Here is a 25,969-nt window from a genome sequence, read left to right as displayed (position 1 = left end):
ATGGAAAAGAATTGGCATGCCATTTCAGAAAGTCCGATTTTTTTTTTTTTTTTCCAAAATACCTATATTAGAACAATGCTATATATAAATCTAATATATATCCTAAGGTGCACTTTCGAGACATGAAAAAAGCAATTTGAATTTCATCAATCGTCCCAGTAGAACAGGAGATATAGAACTCCCCCTTGTGCAGTGTACATACAGACATCAGGAAGATATACATACCAATGCCTTGCAAAAATGGATATTTCCATTGAAATCTTATAACTGAAATTTTTCACAATTACTGTACTTCCTTTACTATATACAAAGAGGTAAAAATAATTATGTTGTTGTTGCTTCTCTTAAATCTGGCATTAGCATCATGAACAGGTACAATAGTATCTGCCATTTGAGACTGAGTTGCGTAGGGCTTAATTTCTAAAATTAAAAGTGCTAAACTCTATGGTAGGCTGTCAAGAAGGAGGGGGGAAATATAAATAAATTTACCAATAAATAAAATCATTAAGAATCTGTAAAATGGTAAATAAAAATATAACAAATTTTTAAATTAATCTTAAATAATTAACTAAGGAAATAACATTCAGCCTTGTTTTATATGGGGTTACAGCTGGAATTGGAGTTTCTCTCACAAGCAAAGTGATAGCTCAGACAGCCTCCAGCAGAATTTAAGCCTCGCTTATACGTCTGTTTCATTGGATGATAGAAACAGAAACCATTGTTTTTCCAATGCACCAATGAAAACAGGTAAAACAATTAAAGCCCCATTAATGAAAATAGAGAATTCTAGAAAAAAATATGAAAGTATGAAAGGAAACTTTAACGTAGAAGTATAATGTTGAAAACAAAGAGAAATCCAACACTTTCTGACTGTAGTGCCCTGATGATATAATTAGCTGTTAAGCCGAATGTGGCAGAGGAAAATTTTTTCCATGAATTTTATATACTAATAATAGCATGAAAATAAACATAAGACACTGTACAAGTTACAATTCTTATCCCCTTTATTTGGTTACGTCATTCAAAAAGTCTGCAGTGTCACTAACTGCATGTCCAACACATGACCAGAGTGATCACTTTGAGTACTTTTAGGAATGGAAAATTTATCTGCTGTCATAAATTCATTACATTTCCTGGAGAAAAAGGCTTTGACATGTGTGTAGGGGCTTTTCATTCTTTAAATGTCTTAATCTTCATCAAAATGTTTGTTCGCCAGGGAAAGATGGACATGCATTCAGAAATTAGAATCAATTTCTTATTAAAATAAAAGTCTGCTGAAACTGTGATTCACTTGTGTGAAACATGTGCCAGAGCTCTTAATTCCAATGCACTCTGCCTAAAACTGTGATTTAGCTTATAACTGTGACGTGTGTAGGGGCTTTTCATTCTTTAAATGTCTTAATCTTCATCAAAATGTTTGTTCGCCAGGGAAAGATGGACATGCATTCAGAAATTGGAATCAATTTCATATTAAAATAAAAGTCTGCTGAAACTGTGATTCACTTGTGCGAAACATGTGCCAGAGCTCTTAATTCCAATGCACTCTGCCTAAAACTGTGATTTAGCTTATAAATTTAGTAGTAACAGAGCTGTGCTCTGACACAATTATGGTGTCACCAAGTGCTTTTTGTACCAAGGGTAGTAGCTTTACTAAACTATGATCAATGAACCCTTCAAGAAAGAATCTGAGAATCTTCTCAGATATATTTTATATTCATTTCTCTTATTTTACTAAAATAATCTAATGTATGTGCATTGTTATGATTATATGAAAATGCATAATAAATATTATCTAATAAACATATTTAAGACAGCTTATTAATTTTTTGCAATTTGAACTTCCTTGCTTTTTCAGCTTCCTATTGGTCGAGTATGCGTATCCCACTATGGAATGCTTCATCGCTTTTGTGTGTTTTCTCATGATGAGCTTGTGTGCAAAATGGCATCCGATCCTGATCGCTTAGATATAAGTATTGCTGCTTCAACCTATCAAGATATGTTGAAAATGGTAGAATCAGAAAAAGAATTAAGGAAGTCTCTTTTGGAATGGGTTTGTGTTTTTAATATATATTTTGTATTTACTTAACATTCATGTTGTGCTTAAGAAATTAGTAAAAGTCTACTTTTTTTCCTTTCTTTTCATAGGGTGTCACACAGGCAAATAGAGAAGTTTTTGAGTTATTACCTGATGATGAACGTCAGTGTGAATATTGTAAAACAACTTGTTTTTTGTCAGCTGTCACTTGTTCATGCAATAATAGTAAGCATTTCTCCCTCCTTGCAATTTTAAATCATTTTGTTATTGTATTTTTATGTGATATAGTGTTAATGTTTTTTGTTTTGAGTAATATTTCTTGGAGTTTTAATCATTCTTATAATTTAATTTTTAGCATCTTGGTGTAGTCAAAATAACATAATCAAATAAGCAGTTCTCTGATGCACTTGAAATTTCATTGTTGCTCAGCTTCCCGATTGGGTTTGGAAAGCTTCAAATTGTAGTGTCTTCCTGACAATGTAACAAATTTCACTGGAAGTGATAGATTATTAAAGAGCTTAAATTGGGGATAAGGTCTTAGAACATGCTAGCTTCCATAGAATCACATGGAAATTTCTTTCACTGTCTTGATGGAGAGAAGGGTGCGTGTGACTGATAGGCATTCCAAAGAGAATCTTTTGCAAGGTTTTTTAGGCAGTCATCTCTCAGTTGTGAAGAATTCATAGCAATTTTGTGTGACTGTGAAGCAACAATCACATATGTCTTCCACTAACATGTCTCAGAAGATGCTGAAGATTTATCTCTTGAAGATTAACATAGACAGATATACATAGACAATATATCTATGTAATATAGACAGATATACATAGACAATATTATCTAGATTGTACCTCCATGGAAAACAGGAGTTTCGAGAAGCTGGAGTTCCTGACGTGGATAATATAGATGCAAAATCTTTAAACAGGGGGTTTATTTACTGCTGAAAACTTTTACAAGATCTTCATAAAAGGGTTTAAACTGAATACTTTGGTCAGTTATGACAAAACTGTGAACATAAAAGAAAAGCTCACAATCTCTAAAAATAGGAGATTTAGTTTTAGTGTCCAGTGATACAAGAAATGAACAAGTGATTGCAAAAAAAGAAAAATTTGTTAGTGGGGGGAACTTTCAGTAATGAAGTGGTTGAAGGTTTTGAATCCTTTTTATAGATCAAGCATTTTTAGGGAACCTGAAATTTTTTTCTTTGCTAAATGTTGTGTTTATTGTTACATATTGGAATGTAAAATATTCTTCTTTAAAATGCTGTCCTGAAAGCCAAACATGTATTAATGTGTAGTGCATGACATTTATATAAGTAATATATAATGACATTTTATCTCTTTATTGTCAACTTTTTGTTAAAAAAAGGAACATTTTTGATAAACTTAAATTTGTTTTCATTCAGTGTTATGTTACTTATTTACTTTTATGATTTGTTATATTAGTAGACGTCGCTTGAAAATTTGCATTTTTATTTACAGTTTAAAATTTTTTAAATTAATATTTGAAAAATCAATGAATTTTCTTCCTTTTAGATAAATTGGTTTGCATTGCCCACAAAGATAAGCTTTGCTCATGTCCACCAGAAAAACACTGCTTAATGTAAGTAACCTTTTTTATTTTATGCTTACTATTATAAAAACATAATTTTATTTTGTGTGAAAACCACTTTATCTTATACATAGCTTTGAATGAAGGAGGATTATCACTTATTCTTTATCTTTTACTGCAGCTTTACAGAACAGAATTTATTAAAAAGAAATATAAAATATGCAAAATTGCATTTTTGTTAGTGGAGAAGTTTAGAAATTAATTTTAATTTATTGCGGAAAATTAATGATATATAAATATTGTTATCAATTTATGTTTGGTATTTACGTAATTTTAAATTTATTGAAAATAGGCTTTATTTTTTTAAATGGGTAATCATATTTATTAATAAATGATGTGCTGTTTTTCACATTTAATATTTATTTTATGTTTGGAGTATATCTGTCTATGTTGTGTCGTACAAGCTGATGATATTGATCAGCCCCATGAAATTAAATGATCACTCAATGATCTGATTATATAGTTAGCCTTAATATAAAATGTGTGTATTGATTTTTTTTAATTAAGTTAGTTTCTGCTTTCTTCCTAAAGAGCTAACTAATTAGCTAGCTAGTTTCTTTTTAAATAAATTTGTGAAAGTATAAAAATATATTTGTAGATTAAATAAAGAATTGGAAAAAAAAAATACATATGCCCATTATTATAGAAAGCAGTAATCTGAAACTAGTGGCTTGCAAAGACATTTCATTTATTTATTTGCTGCCAAGATTTCAAGATTAAGTACTTTGAAATCTGAGTTTGTATTATTTTCATTTCCATTAAAAGTAAACATAAATAACTCACCAGAAAATATATAAAATGGAGCTAATTAATTTACAGTGTGATATAAATCTTAATTAAAGATTTGATAAATTTTATTCGTACTTGTCAAAAGATAAATAACCTCAGTCACAAACTCTTACACTAAGAAAAATCACTTTGTTTGGGAATACATTTAAATGCGAAATGAGCTTTTTTCACATCTGAAAATTAATTGCAAAAGAATGATTGAGCATCTGCAATCTGTGAAGATAATTTCTTTAAAATTTCATCAGAGTTGAAACATAATCTAGTGTCAAGCTATCATGAGAAATTTAAAAAAAAAAAAAGTATTTATGCATTGAAGAAAAAAGTTAGTAAATACAGGAAAGAGAGTAGATTGTTATTATTTATTCTCAGTTTTTGTCCCACTTTGCAAATTTTCTCTGAAAACTTAGTTTTCATAGCTGGTTTATTTTTAATTAAAATTATGTAATGATTAATTAAATGTGTTAGAATTATTTGAAAGAAATCTGACTCTAAGAGCTTAATGTTGTCAATATATTTTTTGAATTTCAAAAAGAAAACAGAAATGTCTTATAAGTACTAAACTTTAGATTTTAAATTTAAAAAATGAATGTAAATTTGAATTTTTCCCATTGTTGGTATATGTTTTGGTATTTACTAAGTGATATTTAAAATTCATTTAAAATATTTTTTATTTTAATAAAAATTTTCCTATTTAAAAAAATTCTGACCCATCAGCTGTTTTTAATGTTGATGACAGATTCTTAGACCTGCATTAATCGTGCATTCACATGCAATACGAGTTTGAGACTACTGACTTGAAGTATGCTGTTTCACTGTACTTCTTTTTTTGGGTGGGGAAAGAAAGATTTTATTATATTTGCATAATGTGATGACATTGATCAGCCCCATGAAATGAAGTGATTATTCAGTTGTCTGATTATGCAATTATGCTTAATGTGATATCCAATAAAATACTGACCATTTCAAATTTTATATATCTTTTCATAGGAACTTTTGGGGGGGGGTTATTGATTATATTTATAAATGGTAGTAATTAAATTTCTTGTCAAAGTGTAAAAATATATATGTAGATAAAATTTAAAAAAAAAAAAAAAAAAAAAAAAAAACCTGAATAAATAAATTGTGCTCATATATTTAAATCTGAGCACAATTGCTGATGTGTGTCTACCTGTATATTTGTGGATAAACATCAGCTACCCAAAAGAATTAACTGCAGAAAGCTGTTTTACTCATCACCTGTCCACAGGTGATATGTGGTCATTAACAACAGGACAGTAATTACTAACAGCATAACCTACAGATTCCATAATTATACATAAGAGTAAATTCTATATATATAAGTGGTAGCACATAATATGACTTCTAAACAGTGTATTTATTTGTGCATATTGCTGTTTATTGGTTTGGGCAATTGCAAAGAATATATATTTGATTAATCATTTAAAATTTGTTTGACAGATGACATTGGTAGTCCTCTACCTTCCTTTGTGAACAAAGAGTTATACAAATTTTGATATTTTATTATGATATTATTGATTATTTTATTTGATATTTATTTTGATATAATCTGATATTTTTATTAATATGTTATATATATATATTGTTATTACTGCTTTGCTTGATAAATTATTTCTTTTTCGCAGCTATTAGCGCAAAAAAGTGTCAATAAGTTCTGATATATTCAGTTTTTCAGGTTTTTGAGCTTTAGCTTATAAGTTGCCGGGAACTGTTAACAGTTCCACTTTCACGATAGGTTAGTCTTCCTCCCAAAAAACACTGTAAAGCAGGCTAGCTCCCTCTTTACTTTCAATCACTGGCTCAGATAAATAACATAAAAATAATTAAATGAAGCAACCAGCTTTGAAAAACCTGTAAGGCTAATGCTACTCCGCTTCCTTCTACTGCAAGTAAAACACAATCACTTTGAAAGACTTACAATTGCATCTACCAAATCACCCGTAAAGAATGTTCTCTCGCATATATAGGTCAAACTAAAAACCCTCTCAACCTCAGAATTAATAACCATAGATCTCATATTAAAAGATTTAAAAATAAAAATAAAAACAATAATAGCACCAAAGATCATCAACTTACAGCTATTCTTGAACATTATAATCAACATAATTTTGATCACATAGAAATTAACGTGCTTGATATTGTTCCTAACACCAAACTTAGACTGTTTAAGGAATCGATTTACATACTTCAAAATAAGTCACTTTATCCTTACGGACTGAATGCATATCTCAGTAATACCACTAATAGGCAGCACGAGATTTCTATATATGGACAATTCAGATTTTTTAGCACTACTACTAACAGAGGAACTAGAGGAGGTGATGCTAAAAACAAAAAATTTTTTTCGTCACAAGATCTGAAATTAATTATTCATAATCTTAATTCCTACCTTGGACATCAAGACTTCGTTAAAAATGCCATTAAACTTCTTCATACCTTTAAGAATACTACCTTATGGAATCTGATTAAAACAGTAACTCAACCGTCTCAATGCTCCAAAATAGTCAAGGATCTTATTTTTAGACTTCTGCAATTTTAAACTAAAAAACAGTAATTTCTTTCGCAAAAAACTTTTTTGTACTATTCAGTTCAAACACCCTTCTTACGATAAGTTCAAAATTCCTAGCATTTTCAAAAAATATCAGCACTTGCTTCCTAACCAACCTGTCCAGATTAAACCCTGTTTTAAATTTGAAAAAACCTTGGGTCAACTAGTTATAAACTACCACGTTATAAAAGATAATAGCACTTGTTACTGCCAAATGCCTGTCTACAAAAAATATGTCGATCCTTTCCACCGACATATAGTCACAGGAGATCTTAATATTGTAGAAAATACTGAATTACGTAACCTTATGCAACTTGGCACCAAGTTTCGTCCTACTTTCAGTCTTAATAGACACGTCTGCCTCAAACAATTCAATAATGATCTAGATCTATTTATTATTATTGCTAGTACAAGATCCAATTTACCCACTACAACTTTTCTTGAATGGAAAGCTGCACTTATTAAAGAATTTCAATGTTTGCTTTTCAAGGCGCCTAATTTCAACTCTTTACACAATAAAAAACGCCTGGAGGATCTCATTCAAAAATTGCAACATAACTTTATCATCACGAAGATTGACAAAGTAAGCAACAATTTTAGTATTATTTGACAACACTTCTACTACAACCTTCTGCATAAAGAGTTAAATAACACTTGCACTTACCAAAAAATAACTTCCAGTACTCAGATTCTTCTAAATAAATTTAAAGCACTACATAAAAGACTTAAAATACAACCCCAGAAATATAACAACAGGTTTGCAAATCTCTATGCCTTACCGAAATTTCATAAGTCTCCAATTAAAGTCAGGTTCATAGCTAATAGTACTAAAAGTTATCTCAAAGAAATAGATTATCTCTTTGCGCAAAAACTTTGTATGATTCGTGAACTAATCAATAACTATGATTTTAAAGGTTTGCATTGCAACTGGATGATCTCTAGTAATGAACAAGTTATTAAAACTCTGAATTCACTTCAAATAGAACATATCCAATGCTACGACTTTGAAAACCTTTATACATCTCTACCACTCGAAGAAATTTTTACAAGTTTACTTGCTCTTCCAGATTTATTTCTACCATTCTCAGCAACGAAAAATGGCAGCTATTCCTTACCAGCGTTCTCTTCAATAATTTTATTCAGTTTGACAATTACATCTATAAACAAGTTCAGGGAATACCTATGGGCGGGAATTTTTCAACTTCAGTTTGTGAATTATTTCTGTTCACTAAAGAACTAACCTATGTACGTTCACTCAGAACGGAAGAAAGTCTCTTTTTCCAACACATCTATAGATATATTGATGATGTCATAGCATTTAATAACTACAACAAAATAGAAAACGCTAATATCTACCCTGCTTGCTTAAAACTTAATAAAACCAATACAGAACAGCATGATATAGTCTACCTTGATTTACATATTATTGATTACCGTTTTATCAAAGTTTACGATAAAAGAAGAGAATTTAATTTTTCCACACTTAAACTCACTAACTGGAATTCAAATATTTCCAAAAGAGTAATAATCAACACTATTTATTCACAGCTACTTAGAATGAAAAGAATTTGCAATACTGCGGATCACTTACAAGAAGAAATACTATACTTCATAACTATTTTAAAAAGTAACCAAATACCACATAAAATAATTAAAAATTCCCTTACCAAAGCTGGCATTAACCTTACCTAATTATAGATTTTTTGAGTTAGATAATGATTTTTTATACCTAAAGCTACGGACGGTTTAAGAAGGATGACTAATTCAGAGAATCTATTGTAAAAATGTACAGAAAATTCTTGTTTATTCATTCTCTTTCCTCCAAAAAATTTTGGCACTTTAATCTTAAATACTATTATGTACATATTTTTAAATTTAAATTTCTTTAGTGACCAATTTTTCTGCTTTTATTAACAAATCGGGCTTTTTTCATTTTTCATAGTAGCTTGATCGCCCGCTAGCTTGAAGAATTACGACTTTTTTAACAAATTACTGTTTTTTCCTTTTTCTCATGCTTTAATGGCCAAGTTTTTATAGTTTTAGCTGATTTGCCATTTTCACTTCGAAAAAATTTTTTCCATCCTTCTCCAAACCAAGCGCCATTTTTTGAGCTCTTCACACGGTTCCCGAGGTTTCCGGCCCCCTCCGATAATAGGAGACGAGTTACAGATAACGAAAATCACTTCGCATTGGCTAAACGCCCACAACTCTTCGCTCCCCCCTACCTACGTCATCCAAAAATAAGACGCTTGAAGTTAGCAGCCATTTTTCTGCATGTTTGCAGAGGGACAGCTTTACATCGCCAAAGGTCAGTTTTTTGTTTCTTTTGTTACAACTTTTTCTTGGTCTTAGCAAGACCCACTGAGTTGTTCTTTTCTCAATTTTATTTTATATTGATTATTAACTACAGGTTTTCTTACAGTTTTATAAAATCCACAATTTTTAAAAATTAAATTGTTAATCTTTAAGCTTGCAGGCCCAGCCCGAAATTATTTGTATTTTTAGGACTAATAGCTCATCGCTATTTATTTTCGTTTTGATTTTAATTTTAGACTAGATTTAGAAAGTTTGATTTTGATTAACATATTTTAACACCTTAATGTGTCTTTCTGGAAATTGGAACAGAGAATTGAGACTATTAAAATTTCCAAGACACTTTGTCAAAAAAATTTTTTAGCGAAAAAGTTTCAGTTGTCTGTTTCGGCGAAACGCGTAATGGGGTTAGCTTGATTCGACGTTCAAATAAATGAAATTTCCCTTGAAAAGCCTGTTTGGATGTCGAATTGGGCTAATTTACCATTTTCCGCTTACTTTTTAACTTTTTCTGTTATTTAATTTTATTGTATTTATGTTTTACATGTCTAATGATTTGCTTTTCATGTGTATTAATTTTTGAAAACGTCTTTAACCTTTTGGAGCAGCAGCTCTTGGTAACTTTTAGGCGAGCTTTCTACAATTTTTATTTTTTACTTATTTTGCAGCATATTGCGCAAGATGTTTTCTTAACCAAAATTGGTTTTTCAAAAATTGTTATTACTGCTTTGCTTGATAAATTATATATATATATATTTTTTAATTGTAGATTTATACCTGTTACTGTTTTTTTATTCTTTGTCTGTGTTAATAATAATATTGCTGTTTTATGTCTGTGTTAACAATTTTATATTAATAATGTTTAGGAATATAAGAACATTTCTGTGAAAGTTTTGTTAACATTAAGAAAATCTTATAAAGTGTATGAATGTCAGAGTGCAGCATAAAATGTTTAAACATTTACAACATGATTTTTTTTTTGTAAAATTCAATAAAATTAGAAATGTGTTTAAAAAAATTACTGCAACATTTAACTCTGAAATTTGTATGAATAAAATAGAGACAACGAAAAATATGTTTTTAAAAAAGCTAGTTATCTAGCAAGCAGTGTAACCAAAAATTAAATTTCTCTCTCTCTCTCTTTTTTTTTTTTTTAATTTATTTATTTATTATAGCGAGAATAAAACTTTTCATTTATATTCTAATTTTATTGCATAATGTGATGATATTGATCAGCCCCATGAAATGAAATGATTATGCATTGACCTGATTATGCAATTACTCCTTATTTACTTGCATATGTAGACTTAATATGATGTTTAAATTTAATTTATTCTCATGAATACATGCAATTTGTATTTCGATTGATGCTCCTTTATAAATAACATTCTGTTTGTATTTAAGACAACTAAAAGTATTGATTAGCTTTTTAAACATAACTGTGGGAAAAAATGTATATTTTTATTTAAAATAAAATTAAACAATTTGATTGTATAGGTATACAGATAACTTGATTCTTTTGTCATGAATATGACACCATTTGTCGGATGTGTAATACGATGATTATTTTATGATTTAGTTATTTATTCATTTATTTATAATTTTTATGATTATTTAATGCACTTTTTTTTTCTAGGTAACATGAATTTTCTTAAATGCAAAACATTGTTATTTGGATACAATTAGAAATATGATGATAATTAAATATGAAACTTCTGTCTATCAATTCATTTTATAGTTGAATGATATTAATAATTTATAAAACATTTATTCTGTTTACAGGTATCGTTACACTTTGGACGAATTACCAAGCATGTTGCATCGCCTGAAAGTGCGGGCTGAATCGTTTGATACTTGGTCTATTAAAGTAAAAAATGCCTTAAATGCTGCAGAAGGGGAAAAATTAAGTAAGTAAAAGTACACTTTTCTATTCCAGTTTTCATGCTTATTATAAGAGCTGAAATTAAATTGCTTTAATTTTTAGGTATATCAGATTTCAAAGATCTCATACAAGAAGCAGAAGAGAAGAGATTTCCCACAACGGAATTGTTACAAAGTCTTACATCTGCAGTTGAAGAAGGGGAAAAGTGTGCTGCTCTTGCTCAGCAGTTGCTGAGTAGAAAGGTTCGAACAAGGTAAATTTCATGAGTACATTGATTGCTATACAAGTTTTTTTTTTTTTTTATTCATGAGAAGATCTGAAATTTTTTAACGTTTGTGATATATAATGTAGGCTATTTCAGTTATGGTGGTACAAATGTATTGATTGAGATTGCATTATAACTAATGCATCCTTTCTGCAGGCATTACTCCGTATTTGTGAATGTTTTAATGCAGTGAGCATGGATGATGCTATCAAATTGTAAGATATTGGTATTCTCTTTATTTTTGTATAGTTTATTAGCATAGCATTTTGCTTATTACAATAAAAGAAATCTGTAGAAATGGGCTGTCTTAAAAAAAAAAAGTGATTATTGCCGTAGATGTCTTAAAACAAAATAAAGCATATCTTTTTAAAAGTGCAGTTTGTACTGTAGCATTTTCAACACATTTTTTCATCAGTTAAATGAAGTTTGAGAATAAATAACAGGATGATTTACCAACATAGTGAAAGGTCTGTGACATGTTTTATATCATCTTAGAAGCTCGTATTTTCATTAAATGAATTTTTTTAGATACTGAGTTATCCAAATCTAGGATCCAAGCATGATCCAATAGGTGAAGGTGGATGTACTGTAGTGATGATATTAAAGATTTTATCACATTCAGAATCTACCTACTTTAGGAAGCACTAGGATGCAATAATGCATAGTCCTTACATATAAAATGGCTTATAAAATGTAGACATAAAATTTACACATTTCTCTCATTTTTTAAAGGACAAGGCAGTCCGGAGAAGTCAAACATCCTGCTCGCCTTACTTTGGAAGATCTTCAGTTGTTTCATCACCAGTTATCTACTCTTGCTTGTGAAATCAAGGAAGCTTACCTTGTCAAGGTTTGTAAAATATACTGTGTAGGAATTTGTCCATTGTATTCGTAACTATTGGATTTATTATATTTTAATTGTAGAATTAACCATTAATTACTGGTACTATAAAACTGAATAAAAATCGTTAAGTGGAGAATTACCTATGTTGTGTGCTACGTTAATTCAAAATATGAGTGGATTTTAAAATTTATTTATCTGAAGCATAACTGTCTCTAATCTGATGCAGCAGATTTGTTGACATTGTCATTTTTTTCATCTTTCCGAATTCAGTGGTAATCTGGCCATTCACCCTTTTCTAACTATCGAATTCAGTGGTAATATTGCAAATCTTGCACCCTTTTCTAACTTGTTTATTGATGAAATTAACTTCCTTTTCTCCATACATCTTTTCAATTCTGGGTGTTTTATTAGTACTTTACCTTAGGTATCAGCTGTCCCAGTTTTTCATCACATCTCCCTGTTTCTAATTTTTAGTCTTAAGGAAAATGTTTTCCAGCAATAAATGAAATTTTTTGAATTAAAGAAACTTTTTGAGTGCAAATTCAAACCCCTTGTAATTTTTAGGATAAATTTTCTTGTTAAATTTTATTTGATCTGTATTGTCTTAATCTATAGTTTACATTTGGAGAATTTATTGTGAAACTGTAGATTCCAATCCTTCACATCCTCTTACTTTCAGAATAATTTTTCCTGTAAATCTTATTCGATGTGTCTTATTCTTAATGTAATGTAGGTATTGGTAGAATTTTTTTTTTATGTACCTTATCAGATAATATGTGTATTAATTTCATTTTACAATAATAAATGTTGCATTACTAAATCTGTCCACAGAATAATATGTACATGGATTAATCATTTTATTTTCATCATGTTTAAAAGCACTTGATGAACAAAAGTATTTTCTTTCCTACTCTGTGGTCCCTTTGTTTATATTTATAAAAAAATTACAAAATAAAATTAGCCTAAGGACATTAAATTTAGAATATCTAATTATATATTCATATATATTGTATCAGAGCAATAATAATGGTTTAATAATTGCACATGATAAAGAGAATTTGGAGTTCTTTTAAAATGGCTTCATCTTGCAGTGCAAAAAATCTCCTGGAAACTTCAGTTTTCCATATTTTTCAGATTTCACAGATATGTTATTCTGCCATTCGTTCCATATAAATTTCTGAATTCCATCTTTGAAAGATCTGTTGACTGAGCTGTCAAGTGCGTATGATATTGAAGCCTATTTGGAAATTCCTGCTGTAAATATTAATTTATCCTTCTTGAACAATTTTTTTGACCCCATCTCTATTTTCCATGCAAAAAATACTCTCATTTTTTTCTCTAAAATATTGTGTGAATATAAAGGTTAGAAAAACATGTGGAAATATGAAAAATATATAAAAGTGCATATGAAAAAGTATAAAAGTGCATTGTTGGTAGTAATTTTACTTTTTCTCTTAACTATTGTCTACCAAGATAATATATATAAGGTGTGTATATATTTCTTGTTTTAAAAATGAAAACCTATTTTAACCATGTGGCTTGATAAGATATTATGGTTAAATGGGGATTGCTAATTAACTACATAATAATGTAATTACTAAAAAAAATTAAAATTTTCTATTAAATAATTAATTTTCTTCTAGGACCTTTTGGATCGAGCTCTTTCATTTGAAGCTGATGCTAAAGACATTTTAAGTGAAGAAGTTGCAGATTCCAAAAAGTTAGAAAAGTATCTTGAATGTGGCATTAATTTAGATATTGACTTAGCGGAAATTCCACAGTTAAAACAGGTATAGTATCCTTTTGTTACCTTTCTTGTACATCTTTTGTAATATTCCTGTATGGTAGATATTTTTATCAGTGCAAAAGTATGAAATATCTCAAAACTTTAAATTAAAGTGATTTTATTTTTACTCTTCATAAATATGTACTTTTTATTTTACTTATCTTTATATAGAAACTGCAGCAGAGTCGGTGGTTAGAAGAAGTGCAGAGCTCTTTGGTTCATCCAGAAATGGTAACATTAGATGTCTTGAGAAAATTATTAGATAAAGGTGTAAGCATACCTCCTCATCCTACTGTAGAAAAAGTAATGGCAGAATTACAGGAATTATTAACTGTTGGTGAAAGATGGGAAGAAAAGGCTAAAGTTTGTTTACAAGCTAGGTAAGTTAATGATTGTTCTTTTAAATATATTATAAAATACACCCAGATATTTTCTTTTTAAAGGCTGCATCTTCATTATTTATAATAGTATTTTAAAATTCTGTAGTGTTATTTTATTCTTAAACAAGTGATGCAGTTAAATAGATATAGATGAGAGCAGTTTGCATAATGAATATTAAAGGTATTTTAGAATTTCTTTAGGAGGCCGCTATTTAATGTACAGTCAAAAGTCATCGGGACTTCGGCGATTCCGGATTATCGATTTTTCCGGATTATAGATCATCAGTTTAAATCTGGTAAAATGGCATGAAGAAATTATAAAATTAAAAACATGAAACCGTAATTTACGAAATGAAGAATTATGATCTAAAGTGTATCAAAATTTACAAAAAAAAAAAAAAAAAAGAGCTTAATATTTATTTGTTTACTTTATTAAACATTTCTTTCAATGTAAGTTGCTTCATTTTTTGTGTGATAATACATTCTCTTTAATTCTATAAACATGCATAATTTCTTGTTCAGTTACAAAGTTCCGCTGTTCAAGTCCTATAATTGCTGTGTCGAGAATACCGACTAATTTGTCAATCGAAATTTTTTCGTTTTCAATAACCTCTGTCACTTTCTTCGCTATCGGAAGCGAATTATAATGACGAGGCATTTGATTTAAATTATATCAAAGACGGAGTATATCGAAATGAAATACTACATTTAGTAAGCAATTATAAGCCAAATAAAATAAAAACATCTGCCCTGAAGATAAGGATAGTGCTGACAGATCAACTTCCAATTCATTGTGCGCAGCGTTTAAGATAAACAAAGTTTAGATAAACAAACATTAAAGTTTAGACAAACAAAGGATATGCCTTAATCCATTTTTTGCACCAATTCCACTTTTTGTTTAATGGACTCCGAAACATACTTTCGCTTTGTAGATCTGTTACATATTAGTAAATATAAATCGGAAACTCTATTTGACATAATCGAAAGTTCAAGCTTACTTTTATAAAATTGCTCTAACAGTCTGCAAAAAATAATAAGCCGGATCCAGTTCGAAGATTAAGGAACAACACAATCTGCAACATTAACTGGACTAGATAATTAGAGCTTAGCTTATACCGTCGATTATACATTAAACGCGCATTCGTAAACGTATTTTGCGCACGTGCACACGCATATTCGCAGCCGTAAAGGTCTTACGCGCATGCGTCAACGCGACGCAAGCGCAGAAAGTTTGTAGCTTTGAGGTCCGGATTATGGGTGTCCGAATTAACGACTTTTGACTGTATACTGATGCTATAACTTATCTTTATGTTCAAAAAAGTGTTTCATGAAGTAGCCAGTTAGTCTAACATATTTTATCATGAACTGAGCAAAAGACAAACCTGATGCAATTTAATCAATTTGTTTTTAAATGCAAAGAGTTGCATAACATCTTCTAAATTTAAGACAGGAGCTTTGCACGAAGTATATTTTCTCAAAATCCTCTGCGATTCAGAATTTGATTCCAGTTCATTTGTGAGTCATTTGAGTCAAAGCTGTTCATTTGAATGACACCAAAGAATCATCTAGAAGAATCTGTAATGCAGAAAGCTTTTGACCATTCAGAAGCAGAATAAGTAACAGTAAGTGGGTGGATGTTTGAAGATAGATAGTCTGTGCCCACTGAAAATACAGACACTGTTCTTGGGATGGGGAGATAAATTCATGTAAGGAAAACAGCTGCTTCATGAGGTAATTTTTTTGCCATGGAAACTTTATTGCTAGCTCTTCAGTGGCAGTTACCTTCAGGGTTGCCACGCTGCCTGAAAAACCGGAAGAAGTCAGTGAATTCAAAAACTGACCAAAAAAGTCGGGGAATTTCATACAGTGATCCCTAAAACAAGTTTTGTGCCAACTTTGGAAGTGATCACTTTCTTGGCAAATTACGGATTGCGTGAGCATCATTCATACAGCTGGCATAGAGCCAATTTTCGCAGTTCTGGTCAGTTTGTCTTTTAGAAAGGCAAAGCACGTTTCCAGCAACTTTGGTTTCCAGTAACCTCAAAAATCGAGACACTCGCATGTGCAGTGCATGTTGAAATAAAGAAAATACCTTCCCATTGTCGTACAAAACAAAATCAGTTTACCATAGTACATGGTACACACAGAATTTAGTGACATTATGATGAATAGTAAACAGGTCATTTTGATGTTCCCGACAATTTTCAAAATTGTGCGAAGGTTGTAGCGTATACTAGGATTTTATCGCAAAATCTTTACCTTTCCCCTTTCTCTTTTTAATAAATGCCTTATTTTTCATTTTGCAGTAAAATTTAAAAAAAAATGGTAATCAGTCATCTAGGCTAACCATTTTATATAACTATATTCGCTAAAGTATCGTTGATTATCGTAATTCAATTTTTAAGGAATTTATTTTAATGTTATTCATATCGTTTAATGTGGTTTCTTCTCTCAAAATATATTTATTATTAGTTAATAATACTTTCAAATTTCAGGCAATTTTCTCTGGCATAATCCTGAAACTAATTCTAGCAGTATGATGACATACTATCATGAAATTAAATGCACATATTTTTTTTGCTTATGTATGCTTCTAAATAAATATAAAATACCTGAATTTATTTAAAAATATTATTAAATATATTTCTTTCTTTCATGTAGCTGCAAAATGTCTGCAAAAGATTTTTTTTTTTTTTTTTTTTTTCCTCTAAATTGAGATTGGGCAGATTCTAATCTCAGTCTTCAGGGGGGAAAACAACTCCTATTATAGTTGTAATATATTGGGATTATATGTTATATATATATATATAAGATAAAATTATGAATGCAAACTTCTAATTTTAAATGGCTATAACCTCTTTTATTTTATATTTAATTTGGAGATTTCCTCTCTCTGTCTTAAAAATAGCACTATAAGTCTAAACTGCGTCATTCAAATTAATCGTGATCCTATGTAATGCTTAATGCAGAAATCTCTTATCCAATCAAAATAATTGGTAACCCAAAACTTTTCTAAACTCAGAACTGAAACCTTTGGCTCCATCCCTTCTTCCTTTGAATTACGGCGTCCACTTTTGCTAGTGCTTTTCTCCTGGCTTGATGCTTTGCTGCAATCATGTGTTCGTTTCTATTCCAATAGTATCAAAAAATGTTCTGGAAATAGGCACGATTGGAGTGCCAAGTGAATTGTGGCCGCAAATGAGAATTTAAATAAAAGAAAAAGGAATTTAATCTCTGGCTTGACTACTTCTTCTTCAAAATGGATGGACGCTCTAAGCATCAAGTATCTTCGCAATCAGCATTTCTACGCATCTACATCTCATTCGTTCTTAATCTGTGCTTCCAAAATTATGCTATATCATATGTAATTAGCAAATTTTTGTACTTTCAAGAGGTGCATAATTAATTTACCTCTCAGCACAGCCAATGCGCACTACGTGGATAGACTGGAATTTTCTTAAAACACACCTGGAAAAGTTGGAATTTCATTCTCCTGTTTGAGTGGCAACCCTTTACCATGGAGTTTTTTTATCACAGCAGTATATATGGAAGACTTGATAAGGAAGTATTAAAAGGCAGAAAGGCGGCGGTTTATATTTCATTAATAGCAAAGTAGAAACTTTACGAGTTGGTGCAAAGAACATAATAACCGAAATTGGAATGCAACCGAAGTGTGTGTGTGGGGGGGGGGCATCAATTTGATAACTACCAATCAAAACTTCAGTTATTTTTAATGTGAGGAACATGAAATAATCCAATTGTCATCTGGAAATATGATTGTAACCATGCACAGATATAATTTTATGGGTAAAAATAATGATTAGTGGACATACTTCCCTGAACATGTTCAACAAATGATCTGCATTTAACCAGAGAACCAAGATGAAGTTTCATAATCCTACGACTTTCTTTTTGTGAACGATAATATGTATTCAGACAAAAAATAACTTTATATTTTTAATTCAATAATTTAATTATAAAATTTCCTATTTTTTTAATATATGGATTTAAACATTGCAGATGCCTCCAAGCTTCATGTACTTTATACGTATACCAAATTTAGATCAGAAAATAATAAATGTGAAATTTATTTCAGGCCTAAACATACCCTTTCTGTGTTAGAATCTGTTCTTAAAGAGGCTGTAAATATTTCTGTTCACCTTCCAAATGTCTTGCAATTAACTGAGGCTGTCAAGAAAGCAAAAGATTGGATATCTAAAGTTCAGGCTGTACAGGTATTTTATTTTCAGATTAATATTACATAGGAAAAAAAACTATTTTTGGTTTTCTGTTTAAAGAATAAAACTACTTTTTCCCTTTAGAATGGCATTCATAATCCATATCTTGAAGTTTTGGAATTCTTGGTTGCAAAAGGTAGGCCAATACCTGTTAGATTGGAACAACTGTTTCAAATTGAAGGTCAAGTAGAGGCAGCTAAAGCATGGAGGGAGAAGACTGCACGTACATTTTTGAAGAAAAATTCATCATACACTCTACTTGAGGTAGTGTTCCTTTACTATTTAAAAAGGGGAGGTCACTTACAGTCACTCCTAAAACAAATGTTATAAGTTTTTGTTTCAAATTTATGACAACATATGATTTTATTATTATTTTCTAGAATGCTAATTTTTATTTTTAAATTTAAAAACATAAACTTGATATAATGTATTAATTTTTGTGATAATAAACAACTGACCAGTATTTTATTTTATAAAATGAAGTTTGGAAAAACATGATATTTTTAAAGTTTAATGCTTTCTTTACTTGCATTGTGACATTTCAGAAGTGCCAAAAATTGTATCTCATTAGTTATCTCACAAGTGATAAGAATTTAAATAGTTTAATTTGTACAAGGCTCTTTCATTGTGACATTTCAGAAATGCCAAAAATTATATCTCTTTAGTTATCTCACAAGTGATAAGAATTTAAATAGTTTAATTTGTGCAAGGCTCAAAATTGCAAAAATGATATTTGAAATTTTCAATTTAAAAAGATTTTTAAAAATTTTCATAAAGACATTTTTTACCTATATTCTAATTATGAAATGTATATAAAATTTTCTGGATAATATTAATTTATAAACAATAGTTCAATGTATTTGTTTAAAATTAAAACTTGATGATCTTTCCGTTTAAGACTTCTATCTCCATTTTATGTTGTTTATATATGAATGTATATACAGAATAATGAATAGATAAAATTTAGAATTCAGAATATTCATTTTTATTACTGTGCTGTTATGTATGTTCCTCACAGTTTTAGGAAACCTTTTGTTCAAAAGCTAATGAAGCCATAAATAAAAATAGTGACATACTAAAGCTGTGAACCTTCACAAGAGATTTTTACACTTTTCCCCTTTTTATCAGGTTTTGTCACCTCGTAAAGACATAGGCGTACCCCCAGCTGCAAAAAATAAAAAGAAGAAATTGAAAGAAAATGAAGATAGTCTTTCAGATGATACAGCATGCCTAGATATGAAGTTTGAAGAAGCAAAAGATCCTGCAACCATTGTAAGTTAATTTATGATGAATTTTTAATGATTAAAAACAATTTATTAACTGGTAAATATCCATTGTATCTTTATTAGCTGAGCTGTAATTGTTTTTTTCCTATTTAGTCTAATTTTGTTTACTACAGGTGTTCAATTTTTCTTTTTCTTTCTTTAATTGTTATTATGAAAGCTATTTTATCATGGGCCTGTTTAAAACGTACTATGCTGCACTTTATACTGACATGTATTAAATACAATCGGATCTAGAAATGTGTTTTGGTATTTAATTAAGTAAGAGAGTTTTTAGATATTATTTTTAGATATTAGCTGCTTTTTCCCCAAAACAAAATAGAATATATTGTGCAGTTTTTGTCTTTTCTGGGAAAGATTTATTCAATAAGATTGAAGTCATGTGTAAACTGAATGAAAATAGTAGTAGAACATCTTCTGGAAAGGAAGGTTAGCATAGTTAGATGCATTTTACTGAGCTTTTTGATAAGAATAGGCTGCTGAGTAAGTGCATGTGCTAAAACTGATGTGCAGATTTACCAGATAGGCCTTTTTTAAACCGAATACCGGAAATTTACATTTTTACAGTATATTTAGCATCAAATAATGTATTTGGCTGCTTTCTGTGAATTAGCAATTAGTTTTGAGTTGGTAGTAAATTTCCTGTAATTACTATAATATCTAGGGCAGCTGTCTGTAATTTAACTGCTCATTCTTGGCAGGTACCGAGTTACTGCTTGTAAATCATCCATTTTATTGTATGTGTTAACCAATTTTCCCTTTTTAAAACTTAATTATACTGTTTTCCATACTGTTAAAATCTGTGTGTGTCTGTGGGTTTGTGGCATTATCTCCTCCGGAATGGTGGGGTGTTAAGTTTCAAGAGAGGTACCCCAACATTCCAAAAATTCGTGGGAAGCCATTTCGACCATTCTCTTCTCCATATGACTTTAATCAGCCAAGCTATTGATTAAAAACTCTGAAAACATTAATTTCCACCTTCATTTTTCCTAGTGGCAACAGTCTCGCATGCTGTAGATAAAATTTCTGCTTTATTTTGAAAAGTGTTGCCTCCGTTTGCTTTCAAATCATAGAGTTTAATGAAAAATTTTAAGTTTAAAAAAATATGAAATAAAAATAGCATTGCCAAACATTAAATATATTATTATTATTATATAAGGTCATGTTCTGACATTGAAAAAAAGCATGAGATTTCATGTGATGCCATTTATACTTTATATTTTCATGTGATGTAAATAGCTGCTGTTGGCAACTTTTTCGTTTTAGTTTAAGATTATTGACGTAGTATGTTATTGCCAAGTTAATTCTTTTATTGATATTGAGATAAAGTTGCTATATTACATTAAATTTAAATCATGATGTTATATTACATTAAATTTAAATCATGATGTTATATTACATTAAATTTAAATCATATACAGTCAAAAGTCGTCAATTCGAACACCCATAATCCAGACCTCAAAGCTGCAAACTTTCTGCGCTTGCGTCGCGTTGACGCATGCGCGTAAGACCTTTACGGCTGCGAATATGCGTGTGCGCAAAATACGTTTACGAATGCACGTTTAATGTATAATGGACGGTATAAGATAAGCTAAAATTATCTAATTCAGTTAATGTTGCAGATTACGTTGTTCCTTAATCTTCGAATTGGACACGGCTTATTATTTTTTGCAGACTGTTAGAGCAATTTTACAAAAGTAAGCTTGAACTTTCGATTATGTCAAATAGAATTTCTGATATATATTTACTAATACGTAAAGGATCTACAAAGCGAAAGTATGTTTTGAAGTCCATTAAACAAAAAGTGGATAAAGGCATATCCTTTGTTTATCTTAAACGCTGCGGCGGGCACACAATATATTGGAAGTTGATCTGTCAGCACTATCCTTATCTTCAGGGCAGATGTTTTTATTTTATTTGGCTTATAATTCCTTACTAAATGTAGTATTTCATCTCGATGTACTCTGTCTTTGATATGATTTAAATAAAATTCCTCGTCATTATAATTCGCTTCCGATAGCGAAGAAAGTGACAGAGGTTATTGAAAACGAAAAAATTTCGATTGACAAATTAGTCGGTATTCTCGACGCAGCAATTATAGGACTTGAACAGCGGAACTTTGTACGAGGCGTATTCGGAAACTAAGTACCGTTTTGAAAAAAAAAATAGTAAAACAATTTTTTGGAATCCAATTTTATTTTTACATGAAAATACATGTCTTAAACTATTTTTCAACATAGTTTCTGCCAATGATCAACCACTTTTCATAGCGGGTGACCAGTTTATGTATACCATTGTCAAAGAAACTTCCCGCCAGTTTCGATAACCACGACTCCACAGCATTTTTCCTGCATTCGTCAAATCCAAAGCGCTTGCCATCAAGCTTGCGCTTCATATCCAGGAACAAGTGATAGTCGGACGGCGCCAAGTCCGGGCTGTACGGCGGGTGATCGAACTGCTCCCAGTGAAATTGTCGAATTGACGATTGAGTGACACCAGCAGTATGGGGCCGAGCATTGTCATGGAGCAACACAATTCCTTTACTGAGCATTCCTCTTCGTTTGTTTTAAATGGCACGCCTTAGTTTTGTTAAAGTCTCACAATATCGTGCCGCACGAATGATTACACACCTCTGGGAAGAAATTCAGTAAGCAAAACTCCTTTCCTATCCCAGAAGACAGTGCACATGATTTTTTGTGATGACATTGTCACTTTGAACTTTTGTTTTTTTCGGAGAATGAGTGTGTCTCCACTCCATCGATTGTTGTTTCGATTCTGGTGTGAAATGACACACCCAAGTTTCATCACCTGTCACAATTTGGTTTAAAATGTTTTCTCCCTCATCACTGTACCGCGTGAGAAATGTCAGGGCACTACCAAGTCGCTTTGTTTTGTGAACATCAGTGAGCATTTTTGGAACCCATCGGGAACACAGTTTGCGATAATTCAAGCAGTCAGTCACAATTTCGAACAAAACAGTACGTGAAATTTGTGGAAATGCTTCTGAAAGAGTTGTCATTGGGAAGCGTCTGTTCTCATGAATTGCTTCTTCAACTGTCCTTACCAAATCATCGGTGACAACAGAAGGCCGACCACTCCGAGCCTCGACGTGGACATTTGTTCTACCTGCATTAAACATTCTTACCCACTTTCTCACCATTTCATCACTTATCGCATATTCACCATAAACTTCTGTCACTTGACGATAAATTTCGGCCGGTTTAACATTCCTCGCATTCAAAAATTTAATCACGGCACGAATCTCACAGTCAGCGGGAGAACAAATTGTCTTAAACATTTTGAATGTGCACAGCAAACTGAAAACACAACATAGAGCAACCAAAATGACGACAATTGAAAGTCAGTGAACAAGAAAGACTAGTGCGCATGCGCGGGACGCCTACCACAGCGCTGCGACAGCGCTAGAATGAAACGGTACTTAGTTTCCGAATACGCTACGTAACTGAACAAGAAATTATGTCTGTTTATAGAATTAAAGAGAAAGTATTATCACATAAAATGAAGCAACTTAAACAACTTACATTGAAAGAAATGTTTAATAAAGTAAACAAGTAAATATTAAGCTTTTTTTTTTTTTTTTTGTAAATTTTGATACCCTTTAGATCATAATTGTTCTTTATTTCATAAATTACGGTTTCATATTTTTAATTTTATAATTTCTGCATGCCATCTTACCAGATTTAAACTTATGATCTATAATCCGGAAGTCCCGACGAGTCCGGATTAAAGACTTTTGATTGTACATATTAACCTGAAGTGTCCGAAGTTTTTGTTCCTGGTTTTGCAACCCAAAAAAAAAGTATTTATGAATTGGTTGTTGCTTCATTCATATTGAAATGTTTTTATGCTGCTTTTCAAGTATACATAGAACTCATAAATTTTGCTTTGGCAGCAGCTAGCAACGTTGTGTACAGTACATTAAATTAACAGTTCATTTTATTTTCACGTTTTCAGTCTCACTCATGTGGTGGGTTTGCTTGCTAGTGTGATACTAAATTTCATGATAGTCTGTATTTATTTTAGTTACTTTTAAGACAAATTTTACTACCAAAACTCATTGTGATTTACAGATTTGGATTTTGAAAAACGAAGTATCATTATCATGACATCATTAAAATGTCTATTATTTTAGAAAAATAATGTCGAAATAATTTTTTTTTCATACTTTATTTTTAAAATGTCTTTAAGTGTTTGGTGATTTTCAACTATCTTTGTAGTCAGACTTAAAGATAATGTTGTTTATTTGTTTTTAGTATCCAACCTGAAAGTTGGTGATGATTATGCCAGTCATTTCAGTGGAATTTTAAAGGCACAAATGGCTTTTTAAGTAAAATGATTGGAGATTTCTCTTTATTTAATAACATAATCAACAAATTTCAGATACAGTATGTAAAAAAAACTTAAGCTTTGTAATTTTCAAACTACCAAATTCATTAAAATTTGCACCAATAATTCTGACAGATTGGCATTTAAAATAGCAGCAAAATAGTCATCTTGTTTGTAAACTCAGCACCACTGAAATTCACTCAAGTATAAATCTAACTGAAACTGTGAGGTTACACAGTGGTTTTATTATACATTTTGTAACTGCTTGCTGTTATGTAGAAAGCAGGTAGCAAATTTTAATAATTTCTTTCAGAATGCAAGAGAAAAACAGTGAGAGATACCAGTTATATTAAATCTATTTTCCCAAAAATATAAATGACTCTTGATGAATTAAAATAAAAGGAAGAACTTATAAGTATGGTGTTATGCACACTTATCCATTATTGGCACTAAATCGTTTTTAATCAAGATATTATATGTTAAAATAAGCTTTTGTAGCTTTTACTTTTTTTGTAGGCGATCATATTGTGTAACTAATTTTTCAGGAATGTTTAAATTTATGGCCATTTTCTTTGTAAAATTCACTTACAACCCCTTTGGAAAAAAAGTCCAAAAACCTGATTTTTACTCTCATGAATTTGGCACCTGTGAAATGGCTTTTTAGAATTTTCACTGTGATTATAACGGGAAACAAATATATTGAAATTTATATTTTTAAACGTTTAATATTTTTAATGTGGTATATGTATGCATGATAAACAATGTATTTACAATATTCATTTTTATGTTTTGTTTGAAAGGTTGCCAATTTCAAAGAAGCAGAAAGAAGAGAGCATGAAGCCATGCTTCAGCTTCGTTTGAAGAACATCAGGAAACGAGCTGAAGATAGCCCTGATGCTCGATATTGCATTTGTCATAAGCCATCAAATAATAGCATGCTTCAGTGCGAATTGTGCAAAGATTGGTTCCATGGTAATGTAGTTTCATTCTGTTAACCCTTAACTGCTGTGGGCATATATATACACCTTGCTCAGCTGATGCGTTAATTGCCCCAGGCATATATATATGCCCTTCCAAAATACTATCATTTGCTTTGTGCTGCTACCTGAGAGAGGGATGTGTCTAAAGTGGTGAAAAGTAATGACCGTGCGGTATTTGGCTGGTGTTGTTTGAGTAAAACTTTTTTATTATTATTATTCTGTGTCCTCCATTTTCGTTTACTTTTTTAGTAGGTTCTAGGAATAAAGAAAGATATAACAGATGTTTCAAACCCATTTATCTTTTTTGAATTATTTTTTGATGAACTGCTCGTGCTTCATATTGTTACTGAAACTAAAGGTCAGTTTACACCTGTCAGAGTGGCTAGGAGCGAGTCGCTCATTAGGATTACTTTGACAATGTAAACGCTCACTTTGACAGAGTAGAAACGTAGGGGAGATGAGTCAGCGCTTCCGTTTCTACTTTGAACCTGTTGAAAAGTCTATCCGGGCAGTTACTCCGAGCAGCGTTCGCAGGGACGTCGTGACAGTGAGTTCTATAATGCCGAGATTAAGCGATAGCCAAACCATTGCATTTTTTAATGCATACGCATCTTATGAATTGTTTTAGGGAACACTTCACTGCTTCATTA

General features: G+C 30.7%; 1 protein-coding gene across 5 annotated transcripts in view; it reads left to right on the top strand.

Annotated features, from left to right (window-relative positions):
* The window catches only part of Kdm5 (Lysine demethylase 5), a 172,662-nt gene that overhangs the window by 107,460 nt on the left and 39,233 nt on the right, over nucleotides 1-25,969 (top strand). For all 5 annotated transcript variants that reach the window (XM_085818907.1, XM_085818912.1, XM_085818894.1 and 2 more), the window contains 12 exons: nucleotides 1,856-2,050; nucleotides 2,146-2,260; nucleotides 3,571-3,637; nucleotides 11,097-11,221; nucleotides 11,299-11,449; nucleotides 12,194-12,311; nucleotides 13,949-14,095; nucleotides 14,263-14,471; nucleotides 18,568-18,706; nucleotides 18,794-18,973; nucleotides 19,838-19,981; nucleotides 25,140-25,311. In XM_085818907.1, the coding sequence (XP_085675033.1) occupies nucleotides 1,856-2,050; nucleotides 2,146-2,260; nucleotides 3,571-3,637; nucleotides 11,097-11,221; nucleotides 11,299-11,449; nucleotides 12,194-12,311; nucleotides 13,949-14,095; nucleotides 14,263-14,471; nucleotides 18,568-18,706; nucleotides 18,794-18,973; nucleotides 19,838-19,981; nucleotides 25,140-25,311 (1,762 nt within the window). The remainder of the gene's footprint in view (nucleotides 1-1,855; nucleotides 2,051-2,145; nucleotides 2,261-3,570; nucleotides 3,638-11,096; nucleotides 11,222-11,298; nucleotides 11,450-12,193; nucleotides 12,312-13,948; nucleotides 14,096-14,262; nucleotides 14,472-18,567; nucleotides 18,707-18,793; nucleotides 18,974-19,837; nucleotides 19,982-25,139; nucleotides 25,312-25,969) is intronic.

Source organism: Stegodyphus dumicola, chromosome 1 (genome assembly GCF_044657685.1).
Source record: "Stegodyphus dumicola isolate Sdum_Otavi_A_Nest chromosome 1, ASM4465768v1".
Lineage (NCBI taxonomy): Eukaryota > Metazoa > Arthropoda > Arachnida > Araneae > Eresidae > Stegodyphus > Stegodyphus dumicola.
Note: the sequence above shows the minus strand (reverse complement) of the source record. Positions and strands in the feature narration are given on the sequence as shown.